Here is a 15,292-nt window from a genome sequence, read left to right on the forward strand (position 1 = left end):
CAGGTTCACGAGAGAATGGGCCTTCAGATGAAGCCCAGGCCCCAGCCTTTGAGTCTTTCAGCTGAGGTCCCAGCCATGGTGGGGCAGGGAAAGCTGCTCCTGTTCCCCTATGCTAGGCCCTGTCCAAATCTTTGACCCACAGAATCCATAAGTTTGGGCCCATCTAATTGCATGGTCATAGTAACCAGAGCACCTCATTTAATTTTTCTCTATAGAGTCTAACATAATGTGTATTTACTTGCTTCTCTATTGTCTACCCACACCCCCCTCCAAGAGAACGTGAGTTCCTTGAAGGCAGAAACTTTTGTCTATTTTTTCTAGCCTCAGTATCTAGAAAAGTACCTAGCACACAGTGGGCACTTGAAAAATATTTGTTGAACAAATGAATTAAAGAAAACTGCTAATTAAAGAAAACTGCTCCTTACTATAATTCGCAACACCTTCTGCTGAGGCATGTGACCTTTTCCTGAAGAAAGTGTTCTCTGGTGTGTTTTGGACCAGCTCCCTGCTAAAAAATATCTCTTGTCAGCCATCTGGAAAATGATAAAGTTGGATCCATACCTCCCACTATACACCAGGAAATAGTCCAAGCGGATCAAAGATTTATACATGGTAAAATGAAGCCATTCAAGTCCTAGAAAAAAGCCCCGTAGCATTCTGATGTCGCCTTGGAGTAGGAAAGCCTTTCTAGCTACGCCTCAGTCTCCAGCAGCCATTAAAGAAAAAGATGGGCTGGGTGCAGTGGCTCACACCTGTCACCCCAGCCCTTTGGGAGGCCGAGGCAGGCGGATTGCTTGAGCTCAGGAGTTTGAGACCAACCTGGGCAACATAGCAAGACATCTCTACTCAAAGGAAAAAAAAAAAAGAAAGGAAGAAAGAAAGAAAAAGATGGATCAACTCAAAGTACATAAAAATAAAAAACTTCTGCTTGGTCACAACAACAACAACAACAACAAAACAGAATGAGCACAATCAGGCCAGGTGCGGTGGCTCACACCTGTAATCCCAGCACTTTGGGAGGCTGAGGCGGGCGGATCACGAGGTCAGGAGTTTGAGACCAGCCTGGCCAACAGGGTGAAACTCCATCTCTACTAAAAATACAAAAATTAGCCAGGCGTGGTGGCGGGCACCTGTAATCCTAGCTACTTGGGAGACTGAGGCAGGATAATTGCTTGAACCTGGGAGGCGGAGGTTGCAGTGAGCCGAGACCACGCCATTGCACTCCAGCCTGGGCGACAGAACAAGACTCCATCTCAAAAACAAAAACAAAAACAAAAACAGAAAAGCCAAAGAAACAAAAAACTTCTGGAGATTAGGCAGAAAAAAAAGTCCAAGCTAGGCAGAAACCCAGTGGGAAAATGGACATTCAGGCAGGCAGTTCACAGAAAAGGGGACTATAAAGTCAGCCCTCTGTATCCAAGAGTTCTACATTGTGGATTCAACCAACGACAGGTTGAAAATATTTGGGGTCAGGAGCAGTGGCTCATGCCTGTAATCCTAGCACTTTGGGAGGCCGAGGTCGGAGAACTGCTTGAGACCAGCCTGGGTAACATAGTGAGACCCTGTCTCTACAAAATATTAACTGGGCGTAATGGCACATGCTTGTAGTCGCAACTTCTCAGGAGGCTTGGGTAGGAGGATCACCTGAGCCTGGGAGGTCAAGGCTGCAGTGAGCCAAGATTATGCCACTACACTCCAGCCTGGGCAACAGAATGAGACCCTGTCTCAACAAAAAAAAAAAAAAAAAGGAAAAAACCTAATAAAAATAATATAAATAAAAAACAACAAAGCATAACTACTATTTATATAGCATTTACATAGTATTAGCTATTATAAGTAATGTAGAAATGATTTAAAGTATATGGAATGGCTGGAAGTGGTGGCTTATGCCTGTAATCCTAGCACTTTGGGAGGCCGGGGCGAGAGGATCACTTGAGTTCAGGAGTTTGAGACAAGCCTGGACCACATAGTGAGACCTCATCTTTAAAAATACACACATATATGTGTGTGTGTGTGGTGTGTGTGTATCTATGTATGTGTATATCTATATCTATCTATCTATCTATCTATCTATAATTAGGCCATATCTATCAACATTATAAAAACCAGCAACTTACATCATAATGGGCCAAACTTCCTGATATATTTTGAAAAGATCCCCAAAACTCCTAGAAGTTTTATATATATATATATATATATATATATATCTCCATATATATATATATATATATATCTCCATATATATATATATATATCTCCATATATATATATATATATCTCCATATATATATATATATCCGTATATATGGACGTATATATATACACACACACACACATATATATGGAAGGATGCGCGTAGGTTATATGCAAATACTATACCTTTTTTTTTTTTTTGAGATGGGGTCTCACTCTGTCACCCAGGTTGGAGTACGGTGGAGCCATCTTGGCTCACTGCAACCTCTGCCTCCCAGGCTCAAGCGATCCGATCCTCCCACCTCAGCCTCCCGAGTAGCTGGGACTACAGGCCTGTGCCACCAACCTGGAAAATTTTTTGTATTTTTGGTAGAAGTAGGGTTTTCCCATGTTGCCCAGGCTGGTCTTGAACTCCTGAGCTCAAGTGATCTGCCCGCCTTGGCCTCCCAAAGTGCGGGGATTACAGGCGTGAGCCACGGTGCCCAGCCAGTACTACATCATTTTACATCAGGGACTTGAACATCTGTGGATTTTGGTATCTGTAGCAGTCCTGGAACCAATCCCACGCACATAGACTGTACAAATGGCCCTTAATCATATGAAAAAACATTAACTCTCTCTCAAATATAACAAAAATATAAAATTACACCAAAAACCTATTTCTTCCATATCAGATTGGCAGACATCCCAAACCATAGCAAGACAACACTGGCAGGGTGGTGAGGTCACAGGCACTCTCACATATCACAAACAATACAACCTCTGGGTAGGGTAATTGAGCTGTATCTATCAACATTATAAAAACCAGTAGCTTACATCATAATGGGCCAAACTTCCTGATATATTTTGAAAAAAAACCCAAAACTCCTAGAAGTTAGGCAGAGAAAAAGACCAACACCCCAGTGGAAAAAGGGGCATTAAAGCAGTTCACAGAAGAAGGAACTACAAATGACCCTTAATTGTATGAAATTGTTAGCTCTAACCATTGCATTTCTGGGAATTTATCCCACAGATATATTTGCACCTATATGAAATGACATATGTATATTACTCATTGTAGCATTCTCCATAGTAGCAAAATATTGGAAATAATGTTACTGCCTATCAATAGAAGACTGATAGCCTAAATTATGGCACATCCATATAATACAATACCAGATAGCTGTAAAGAAGAATGAAAACACTTTTTTTTTTTTTTTTTTTTGCGATGGAGTCCACTCTGTCGCCCAGGCTGGAGTGCAGTGTCACAGTCTTGGCTCACTCCAACCCCTGCCTCCCAGTTTCAAGCGATTCTCTTGCCTCAGCCTCCCAAGTAGCTGGGATTACAGGTACACACCACCATGCCCGGCTAATTTTTTTGTATGAGAACACTTTTTTGTACTATTTTGGAAAGAACTACTAGATGTACTATTAAAAGAAAAATGCATATAACACCTACTATGTACCCACAACAATTAAAATTTAAAATTAAAAAAAAGAAAAATGCAAAGTGCCAAACAGTATGTATAATATGCTATCCGCTAATTAAAATGCTAAAAGAAGAAGAAACAGTGGACAGCAAGAATACACACATTCATGTTTGCTTATATATGGGTAAAGAAACTCAGGAAAGTTACAGGAGGAGCTAACAACAGTGGTTAATTACAATGGTAGAGGAGAGGCTTGGCAGATAAGGGACTCGTTTGCAGATATGACTTTCCTTTGTGTACATTTCTATTTATTATTTTACTTCTGAAAATGCCACATAATTTGCAATAAATAATTCACTCCTTAGCTCCAAAAGCAAGTCCTTTATCAAAATGCAAATGTTCCAGAGGGATGTAGCCAGATTCTGTGGACCGCAGTCTTTTTCACCCCTAAGAATCCGTCCCTGTGATTTCTCTTCCTCTGCTTGGAGACCTTTAGAGAGCCAGCCTGCAGCTGCTCAGAGCATTGACTACTAAAAGCTCACAGTTGCTATTGCTGAAAATGCCCGGTGGTTATGCCTTCCCCGACCAGGGGTAGCCCACAGCTGATGACGGGCCCCCTTGCCTCAAGGTGGGACAACTTCGGTGGTGCCATTCATACCCAGAGCTGCCTGGAATCAGGCCGAGGCTGGACATCAGCCAACCCCGCATCTTTGCTGAGTTTTTTCCTCTGCTGTACCTCCCTCGCTTCCCTCACCTCCTTCTTGGTTTCTCCTGAGAGCCTCCCTCAATAAATCACTTACCCCAGAATCCTTGTCTCAGACTCCGCTTCTAGGACCCAACTTAAGACATTCACAAAATAAATCACATTGATTGAAAACAGATCCCATTCTCCAAAATGACTAACCAGTAGGCACTTGTGACTAGCACAAGCATCAGCATATCCACATGGTGCTAAGCTAACACCAACCCAAAGCAGATAGTGCTGGGTGGACTCGGTACAGGTTAATAGCTCATGGGTCTCCATCCCCAACACCTTCAGACCCAAGGCTCCAGGGCTGCCAGCCTGAGAACCCTAAGTCATGATTTTGGGCACTTTGGTTGGATTTCCTAGCAACTGGCTGAGAGCAGGACAGGTAAATAGAGTTGGGAGGAGGAGGGAGCAAAAAAGGCTAGAGTGGACATCAGTTGACTTTGCCTGCCATGGTAGAGACTTTCAGTCGTCCACCATAATCCATCCCCATTCTGCTGCACAGAAGTATTGTGGCTGAGACGCCTGCTTTTCTCCACCCCTCTAGTTAATGTGACTAAATTCTCCCTATGGAATGGGAATGGAAGGGCCATACCCAGGCCAGTGTCTTCAGGTAGGGGCTGTGACCCTTCCACACCTGTACCAGACACAATCATCATCTCACTGGGTTTTGCCAGCTTTCAGGTCTATGTGCTGAAAGCTGCTTACAGCTAACCTCTGGAGATTTTCCTGGCACAGGAGGCATGCTTGGCCAGTGCACAGGGCAAGTTGGAAGGGCCCTAATGTCAGCAGCCTTCAACCAATGATGGATGGAAAGTTGCAGACAGTGTCCTATGCATCTGCAGTGGGATAACTCTGAGACGTGTGCTGTACTGCCTCCTAGAGGGCCCAGGGTGATTAAGCACCAGTTACCCACAGCAGTAACTTCCTTGATTCTGTTCCCCACATGGGCACTTTTCTTCCTGTCACACCTCCCCAATCCCCTGCAGATACTTCCTGGGATTGCTTCCTAAACAATCCACTTGAACTTTTTTTTTTTCTTTTTTTTTGACATGAAGTCTTGCTCTTGTTGCCCGGGTTGGAGTGCAATGGCACGATCTTGGCTCACTGCAACTTCCGCTTCCTGGGTTCAAGCGATTCTCCTGCCTCAGCCTCCTGAGTAGCTGGGATTACAGGTGCCTGCCACCACGCCTGGCTAATTTTTGTATTTTCAGTAGAGACGGGGTTTCGCCATGTTGGCCACGCTGGTCTCAAACTCCTGACCTCGTGATCTGCCCGCCTCGGCCTCCCAAAGTGCTGGGATTACCGGCGTGAGCCACCGTGCCCAGCCCCACTTGAACTTTAATCCTTGCCTCGGAATTGGCTTCTGGGGAAACCAAAAATATATTAAAAAAAGAGAGACCAGGACCTTAAAAAGAGCCCAAGTTTTTGAGCTCCCTGCCAAGTCACCCCTAGGTATCTCTGCCCACCAGCTTGCATGAGCCAGATCCTCAGTGCAGGTTTTTCCAATCAGTCATTTGTTCTTCCACCCAACGCTCAAGATTTGCTTCTTCAAGACAACTCTCTGATCAGCTGAGACCCATAGAAACCCAGCTTCTACCACACATAAGATGGCATTATCCTAGGGCATGGCAGAGCAATGCAAGGGAAAACTCTGGGCCCCCAAGTGATGGCACGGAGGAGAACTCTCAACCCAGAACTACTACGTGAGAAACAACGCTCTCTCTTCTTTAAGCCGTAGGTGTGCTGGGAATCTTTGTTACAGCAGCACGCCTGATCTTTTGTTTTGTTTTGTTTTAGAGATGGAGTCTTGCTCTTTCACCAGGCTGGAGTGCAGTGGTGCGATCTTGGCTCACCATGTTGGTCAGCCTGGTTTCAAATCCCTGACCTCAAGTGATCCTCCCGCCTTGGCCTCCCAAAGTGCTGGGATTACAGCTGTGAGCCACTGCACCCGGCCCAGCCATGCCTTGTCTTAACTAGCATAGCCGCCCAACGTCCACTTCTTTTGGCCATGGTGTCCTGATTCTGCTGGAGAATCCCTTTCCCACTGCTCCCAGACCAGGGGTGTAGCTGACCTGCGCTCTCTCCACTCAATTCAGGGGAGGGAGGGGTTTAGGCCTGGGCTAAGAGAGCCGCACATTTCCCAGGGCACAGTGATTAGTTGAGGGTGGGTCCCAGAGCCAAATCTGCCCAAGATCTTAGCCTGAAAGAGAAATCCTCCTGTTGAGTGACTGCACTGTGAGGCAGAAGTCCAGAGCTGTGGGTGGCCATCCAGCCTCCATTTGCGCCTGCCTGAGAAAGAAGCCACCATGGGGGAAATCGAGCTAAAAGACGGAGAGGGAGGTAAGAGAGGATGACATCACATAAGCACCAGATCTGGCCACCCCTGAAACTGGAACAACCCTAAGCTTTTCAGCTACTACATTCCCTTTTCTGCTGAAGTTGTTTTACACTGGGTTTCTGTCTCTTGCAACCAAGAGCTCTGTTAAATAAAAACCTGACCCTAAGGAGAACGTTAGCTGGTTCACAATTCCCTGTGCAAAACAGGCACAGGTCAGCTGCCCCAGCCTGTCGTTTGGATATTCCTTTCTAAGAACGCTCACTTTTGTTGTCTACATGACCCAGATAACCAAGGAGAAAGCAAATCAACCGCCTTCCAGCAGCGCCTTCCTTGGCAGCAGGTGCTAAGAGAGAACACAATGTGAGTACTCTGCCCTCTGGAGTCAGGGTTGATCCTCAGCACTTGCTGTCCTGGGAGGCTGCACCTGTGACACTTGAGTGCCAGGTTCAACCCCTACTGCTGCTGCTGCTGCCTGAATGGGGCCATTTAGACTGTTGAGTGCTACAGCCTCAGCCCAGGAACCCGGAGCTTCAGATGAGGCAGAGCAGGGCCCCAGGGTCCCTGAAACTTGCCAGTTCAAACAGAGGAGGGGTGAGGACTCCTCAGTCAGCCCTGGTCTCATACCTGCCTCTGCATGGTCCCAGTCCAGCCTGAGGCCTTTGCTTTCTTTTTTGAAGGGAAGGTGAGGAGAGAGGGGGAAAATAGAGGTGTTCTGACTAGACTTAGGATTCCTGGCCTCTGCCTCTGACCGCCAGAGGACAGCCTCTGCAGTTGCCTCATCTACTCATGGAAACAGGCCTGTGATCCCAGGGGTGCTCTGAGGATTCTTCCAGAAAACATCTGCCCAGTGAGGACTATCTAGCTCGCTGCCCAAAAAGGGTTCATTTCCTTTCCTTCTGAAACAAAAGTGCTTAATTGGAAGAGCAGCGTTGACTCAAGCTATAGGATATGCCACTTAAAATGTCCAGATCTTGGCACAAGGCCTGGCGCACAGTGTGGGAGAGAAGGAGAGAAGAAGGTGGAAGGAAAGGAGGGAGGGGAAAGGGAAGGGAGGAAGCAGGGAGAGAGAAAATAACACAAGGGCCTCCTCATCTGGATGCTTCCCTAGACCAAGAAGTGGCCCAGGTGGTGCCCAGGGGACAGGGAGTGGGCAATAAAAGACAATGGGGTGTAGGTGATCAGGGTATAGGTGATCAGGATGTAGGTGATGGGGTGTAGATGACTGGGGTATAGACTATCGAGGCATAGGTGATGGGGTATAGATGATCGAGGTGTAGGTGATGGGGTATAGATGATTGAGGTGTAGGTGATGGGGTGTAGGTGATGGGGGTCAAGGTGATCAAGGTGTAGGTGATGGGGTGTTGGTGATTGAGGTGTAGGTGATCAGGGTGTAAGTGATGGGGTATAGGTGGTGGGGTGTAGATGATTGGTGTGTAGGTGACGGGTATAGGTGATGGGGTATAGATGATCAGGGTGTAGGTGATCGGGGTATAGGTGATCAGGTTGTAGGTGATGGGGTGTAGATGATTGGGATATAGATGATCGAGATGTAGGTGATGGGGTATAGATGATCAAGGTGTAGGTGATGGGGTATAGATGATCGAGGTGTAGGTGATGGGGTATAGATGATCGAGGTGTAGGTGATGGGGTATAGATGATCGAGGTGTAGGTGATGGGGTATAGATGATTGAGGTGTAGGTGATGGGGTGTAGGTGATGGGGGTCAAGGTGATCAAGGTGTAGGTGATGGGGTGTTGGTGATCGGGGTGTAAGTGATGGGGTATAGGTGGTGGGGTGTAGATGATTGGGGTGTAGGTGATGGGGTGTAGGTGACGGGTATAGGTGATGGGGTATAGATGATCAGGGTGTAGGTGATTGGGGTATAGGTGAGCAGGGTGTAAGTGAAGGGGTATAGGTGGTGGGGTATAGATGATCAGGTGTAGGTGACTGGGGTTTGGGTGATGGGGTGTAGGTGATGGGGTATAGATGATTGAGGTATAGGTGATGGGGGTCAAGGTGATCAAGGTGTAGGTGATGGGGTGTTGGTGATTGGGGTGTAGGTGATCAGGGTGTAAGTGATGAGGTATAGGTGATGCAGTGTAGGTGATCAGGGTATAGGTGATGAGGTGTAGGTGATGGAGTGTAGGTGATGGAGTGTAGATGATTGAGGTGTAGGTGATGGGGTATAGGTGATTGGGGTGTAGGCAATGGGGTTTAGGTGATCGGGGTCAAGGTGATAGAGGTGTAGGTGATGGGGTGTTGGTGATTGGGGTGTAGGTGATCAGGGTGTAGGTGATTGGGGTGTAGGTGATCAGGGTGTAGGTGATTGGGGTGTAGGTGATCGGGGTGTAGGTGACCAGGGTATAGGTGATCAGGGTGTAGGTGATCAGGGTGTAGGTGATGGAATGTAGGTGATCAGGGTCAAGGTGATTGAGGTGTAGGTGATGGGATGTTGGCAACCAGGGTGCAGGTGATCAGGATGTAGGTGATGGGGTGTAGACGATCAGGGTGTAGGTGATGGGCTGTTGCTGATCAGGGTGTAGGTGATCCAAACTTCCTACTCAATTCAGGCAACAGCTCCCAGCCTGAGGCAAATACCCCCCGAGGCAGTCAGGGTCTCACCTCCCATGGCTCTGACGCAGGCCTCCAAGGTGAGGAGATGGAGGTAGAAGAGGTCACTGCACTCAGCTGTCACACACCCTGAGGGAACTCCTGGCACTATTATCCCACCTGCAAGTGAGGAGCCAGCATTTCTCATGCTCCAGGGTTGGCCCCAGAGCCCATTCAAGGGAGGGAGAAGAGCCTTCGGCCAGCGCATCCTAACCGCAGAAAGCCAAGACCTCTGCAGAAAAAGAGACCAGGCCCATAAAAAGAGATCCATGAGTTGAGTTCCCTGCCATGCCACCCCCAGGCATCTCTGCCCACCAGCCTGCATGAGCCAGCCCCTCAGTGCAGGTTTTTCCAATTGGCCATTTGTTCTTCCACCCAACACTCAAGATTTGCTTCTCAGCCTGGACAACATAGCAAAACCCCATCTCTACAAAAAATAGTTGGGCATAGTGGCACACACCTATAGTCCCAGCTACTCGGGAGGCTGAAGTGGGAGGATTACCTGAGCCTGGGAGGTCAAGGTTGCAGTAAGCCATGATCATGCCACTGTACTCCATCCTGGGTGACAGAGTGAGAACTTGTCTCAAAAACAAAAAAAGAGAGGAAGATCTGCTTCTTCAAACCCACACAACTAATATAAAGTAATCAACCTCCACACCTCAATAACCTGAAGTTAAAACATCACACAATAAGCCCTGAACAGACAGCTGTAGGTCAATGTTCCATTTTGCTTTTAAAAGCTTCACAAGAACATTTCATTTATTAAAATAGTTTCTGTAAACTCTTTCAGAATAACAAAATTCATTTTCCTTGCTTAAACAGCATTTCAAGTAGAAGTATTTTTATTTCAAGGCACCATAAAATGATGATCTCTCTAAGAAATACCTCTCCTTCCGTGTGTGAAAATCCTTGGGGGAAAAAAAAATTCCACACGGTGTTCTTGGCCATCAGGATCATGGAAAACAAACTTTGGTGAATGTGAGCAACTGCGCCAGACAGGACACAGGTTACAGGGCCTGACGTCACTATGGTAACTGACAATCTTGGAATGGACCCTACTGCTGATGTTTCAAAAGGACACAGAGGTGAACTGGTCACTTCTAATTAAGAAGAGCCAGTGGGGTGGGGGACGCTGAAAACCAAAAATCCACGCAGACATACGTGGCAGTGTGAACGTCTGTCCTCCCCTTCCTTCTCCTCACTTCCTCTCCTCCTCCTCACTCAGGCTGGTATTCTCCTGGTGTGCGGATGTCAGCTTGCTCTGCAGAAGGGCTGCCAGTTTTTTAGATGTCTTTTTGAGAAACGAGCTGCCAGGATGGGCACTGTTCACGTGCAGGTACAGGTCCTCCTGGGTGGGGCCCGTGTAGCCGCAATCCTCGCAGACGTAGAGCTTGTCCCGCCGCTGCTTATAGGCGTACTGCTGCTGCACCCCGTGGATTTTCTTCAGGTGGGACTCCAGAGAGCAGCGCTGGGTGAAGGCTTTATTGCAGACGTTGCATTTGTAGGGACGAATGCCTGCAAGGATGAGGGACAGACACAGCATCAGTTGGTCATGGCCAAGCCAGAACCACCCAACTACGAAGCCAGTAAAAGTCATCCTGACCAAGGATTCATGGCAGCATGAGGACAATGGTTACAGCAGGAGAGAAAACTGTCTACAAAAAATCATAGCATCCACCTGAGCAAACCTAACACAAACAGATGCCAACATAGAAAACAAACAAACAAACAACAAAACCACCACCTGCTTTAGGGAGGAAGATTTTTATTCTTCCAACTCACATACCTTAATGTTTTCATATTATTGTGAGCAAAGTAAACTTTTAAAAAAAAATTAATTCAGGCCAGGTGCAGTGGCTCACACCTGTAATCCCAGCACTTTGGGAGGCCGAGGCAGGCGGATGACTTGAGGTCAGGAGTTCAAGACCAGCCTGGCCAACATGGTGAAACCCCGTCTCTACTGAAAATACAAAAAACTAGCCAGGCATGATGGTGCGCACCCATAGTCCCAGCAACTCGGGAGGCTGAGGAAGGAGAATCACTGGAACCCAGGAGGTGGAGGTTGTAGTGAGCTGAGATCGAGCCACTGCACTCCAGTCTGGGCAACAGAGTGAGACTCCATTAAAAAAAAAATTAATTTGGGTTTTCCCAGAAACAGAGCCTGAGACAAAGATTCCAGTACAAGTAGTTTATTTGAGAGGTGATCCTGGGAAGAACCTATAGGGCAACGAAGATGTGAGGCAGGGAGGGGTAGGATCCAGTAGAGGGGAAGCTACCCAGCCAGTTACACAGTGGACAACCAGGGTCCAGTCCTCTGTGCAACGCAGGGAGACAGTGTGGCACACACCTTGGCGTCTTCCCACCCCTCCAGGAGCTGAGGTCAGTCACTGGCTGCCGGCTGCTCCTGGGTGGTTTTGATTCTCCATCCCCAGCACTTCTGCCTGCCTTGTGCAGACAGACTGGGCTCCAGCAGGAAACCCCTCAGGCAGAGGTGCAGGGGTGGGCAGTTGCCACTCGGACAGGTGTGCCCAGAAATGGCAGATGCCCAGGCCATTGGCAGGACACTAAGGCATTTGTGGCAGTTATGAAAATCATTTCCAAACAAGATCTCATGCTGGCATTAGAATTGGGCTAACACTGGACCTGCCTTCTAGCTGAGATATCACAGGTACAATATAGAGCAGGGAGCTCAGCCTCATCAAAGCACTGCCGCTCCTACCTCCATGATTGGTACTCACCCTGATGCGTATAGCAGAATGTCAGATAAAGAATATAAACATGGACTCTGTGTGTGTGCAACAGACTATTTAGATGAGCTTGGACAGTACAGTATTTTACATACTTGCCAGAGCCTTAGAATCACCTGGAGAGCTTTTGAAAATCTTAACTCACTTCTCCTAAGACCAACTCAGTGGGTCTGGGGTAGGAATCAGGAATCTCAAAAAAGAGACAGAGTCTGGCTCTGTCACCCAGGTTGGAGTGCAGTGGCGCAATCTCAGCTCACTGCAAGCTCCACCTCTCAGGTTCACGCCATTCTCCTGCCTCAGCCTCCCGAGTACCTGGAACTACAGGCACCTGCCACCACGCCCAGCTAATTTTTTGTATCTTTAGTAGAGACGGGGTTTCACCATGTTAGCCAGGATGGTCTCAATCTCCTGACCTTGTGATCTGCCCGCCTCGGCCTCCCAAGGTGCTGGGATTACAGGCGTGAGCCACCGCGCTGGGCCCAGGAATCTATTTTTAACAAACGTCGCTGGATATTCCAGTGTTCAACTTGGCTTTCAAGAGCCACAGATTAGGGTCTTTAAGATTCTGGTTGTGGTCTTGCCTGAGGTCAGGTAAGGTAGTGGCAGGGCAGAGACCTCAGAGCACACCCAGCTCAGTACCCTACACTGGCAAAGGTCACCCCTTGAGCCAGTGGCTGAATAGGAGGCTCACACTCAAAAAGAAGGTTGGGACTTAAAGGTGGAACAACAGACACTGGGGACTACCAGAGGGCGGACAGAGGGAGGGGCCAAGGGCTGACAAACTCTGCATTGGGTACTATGCGCGCTACCTGGGTGACGGGATCATCTGGACCTCAAATCTCAGCATCATGCAATGTACCCATATAAACAAACCCGCACATGCACCCCCTGAATCTAAAATCAAAGTTGAATTTTTTTTTTTTTAAGGTTGAGACTGGTATGTGACAGAAGCAAGCACACTAAGCAGAATCTCACATGACAGATTCTAGGAAATTCCCGTAGGTCATATCAGCAAGTTTTATTGGGCTTTAAGAAACGAATTGGCTGGGTGCTGCACAGTGACTCACACCTGTGATCCCAGCACTTTGGGAGGCTGACGTGGGCGGATCACCTGAGGTCAGGAGTTTGAGACCAGCCTGGCCAACATGGCGAAACCCCGTCTCTACTAAAGATACAAAAATTAGCTGGGCATCGTGGCACATGCCTGTAATCCCAGCTACTGGAGAGGCTGAGGCAGGAGAATTGCTTGAACCCAGGAGGCAGAAGTTGCGGTGAGTCGAGATTGTGACACTGCACCCTAGCCTGCGCAACAGAGCGAGACTCCGTCTCCAAAAAAAAAAAAAATAAGTAAATAAATAAATAAATGAAATTAAGAAATCACCATAGTAAGGTTTTTTGTTTTTTTTTTTTTTTTTTGAGACTGAGACTCGCCCAGGCTGGAATGCAGTGGCACTATCTCGGCTCACTGCAAGCTCTGCCTCCTGGGTTCACGCCATTCTCCAGCCTCAGCCTCCCGAGTAGCTGGGACTACAGGCGCTCGCCACCACGCCCAGCTAATATTTTGTATTTTTAGTAGAGACGGGGTTTCACTGTGTTAGCCAGGATGGTCTCGATCTCCCGACCTCGTGATCCTCCCATCTCGGCCTCCCAAAGTACTGGGATTACAGGCGTGAGCCACTGCGCCCGGCTGTAAGGTCTAACTTAGGCTCTCAAAGAGAGGTTATGACTGTGAAGGAGACACACGTCACAAAAGCATGGAAGCTGAGAGAGGGTGAATATGGTACTGGGGGTGCCTGGAGCATGAAGAGGCCACTGCCACAGCCACAAGACCATCCTAGAACCTAGAGACAGGAGGGATGCCACCTGGAGAAACCCGCAGACCTTGTACAGATTCCCGGGTCTGCCTCAGGGACCCCAGGCACTAGGTCAGGGGCTGGGACTAGGAAGCTGTAGTTTTATTTTTAATATTTTATTTTATTTTATTTTTTTGAGACTGAGTCTTGCTCTATCACTCAGGCTGAAGTGCAGTGGCATAATCTTGGCTCACTGCAACCTCCACTTCCCTAGTTCAAGCAATTCTCCTGCCTCAGCCTCCCAAGTAGCTGCGACTACAGGTGCCCGCCACCACAGCTGTCTAATTTTTCTATTTTTAGTAGAGAAGGGGTTTCACTGTGTTGGCCAGGCTGGTGTCAAACTCCCGATCTCAGGTGCTCCACCTGCCTTGGCCTCTCAAAGTGCTGGGATTACAGGCATGAACCACTGCGCCTGGCCCTAATAGTTACCTTTTATTAAAATATAAAAAATAGGCTGGGTGCGGTGGCTCATGCTTGTAATCCTAGCACTTTGGGAGGCCGGGCTGGGTGGATCGCCTGAGGTCGGGAGTTCGAGACCTGCCTGGCCAATACAGTGAAACCCCGTCTCTAGTAAAAATACAAAAATTAGCCTGGTGTAGTGGCCCACATCTGTAATCTCAGCTACCTGGGAGAATGAGGCACGAAAATTGCTTGAACCCAGCAAGCAGAGGTTGCAGTGAGCTGAGATAGTGCCACCGCACTCCAGCCTGGGCAATAGAGCGAGACCCTGTCTCAAATAAATAAATAAATAAATAAACAAAATAAATAACAAAAGGTTACTATTAATAGTTGTTTAAATTTAAAAGTAATATACCCCCAGTTTTATGGTGAAAAACAGCAGTAAATTTAAAAAATGAAACAGAAAAGATCCCTTTGTCATCCCATGCACCTCTCCTTCCCTAGTCCTAACTCGCAAGTTTCTTGTGATCCTTCATGTTTTCTACAAATTATATATATGTACATTTTTATTTTATTTTATTTTATTTTTTGAGAAGGAGTCTCACTCTGTCTCCCAGGCTGCAGTGCAGTGGCACAATCTCGGCTCACTGCAACCTCTGCCTCCTGGGTTCAAGCGAGTATCCTGCCTCAGCCTCCCGAGTAGCTGGGACCACAGGTGCCTGCTACAATGTCCAGCTAACTTTTGTATTTTTTTAGTAGAGACCGGGTTTCACCATGTTGACCAGGCTGATCTTGAACGCCTGACCTCAGGAGATCCACCTGCCTCGGCCTCCCAGAGTGCTGGGATTACAGGCATGAGCCACCACGCCCGGCCTACATATATATTTTAAGATTAATAAATATATGTCATCTCTGGGTGTTGCCTGAGCAGGAGAATTTGTTAAAGCTTCCCCAGGAGGCTCTAGTGTGCAGCCAAGTATGAAAACGAGAGTT

General features: G+C 47.6%; 1 protein-coding gene across 4 annotated transcripts in view; it reads right to left on the reverse strand.

Annotated features, from left to right (window-relative positions):
• Window positions 1-15,292, reverse strand: part of OVOL2 (ovo like zinc finger 2) — a 61,049-nt gene that overhangs the window by 16,279 nt on the left and 29,478 nt on the right. For 3 of the 4 annotated variants that reach the window (XM_063702498.1, XM_019017192.4, XM_031004763.3), the window contains one exon: window positions 10,121-10,815. In XM_063702498.1, coding sequence (XP_063558568.1) covers window positions 10,499-10,815 — 317 coding nt within the window. In that variant the 3' untranslated portion in view covers window positions 10,121-10,498. Of the gene's footprint in view, window positions 1-10,120; window positions 10,816-15,292 lie in introns of those variants that run through there. The other variant, XM_055372916.2, reaches the window with a different exon arrangement.

The sequence above is a fragment of the Gorilla gorilla genome, chromosome 21 (assembly GCF_029281585.2).
Source record: "Gorilla gorilla gorilla isolate KB3781 chromosome 21, NHGRI_mGorGor1-v2.1_pri, whole genome shotgun sequence".
In the NCBI taxonomy this organism is placed as follows: domain Eukaryota; kingdom Metazoa; phylum Chordata; class Mammalia; order Primates; family Hominidae; genus Gorilla; species Gorilla gorilla.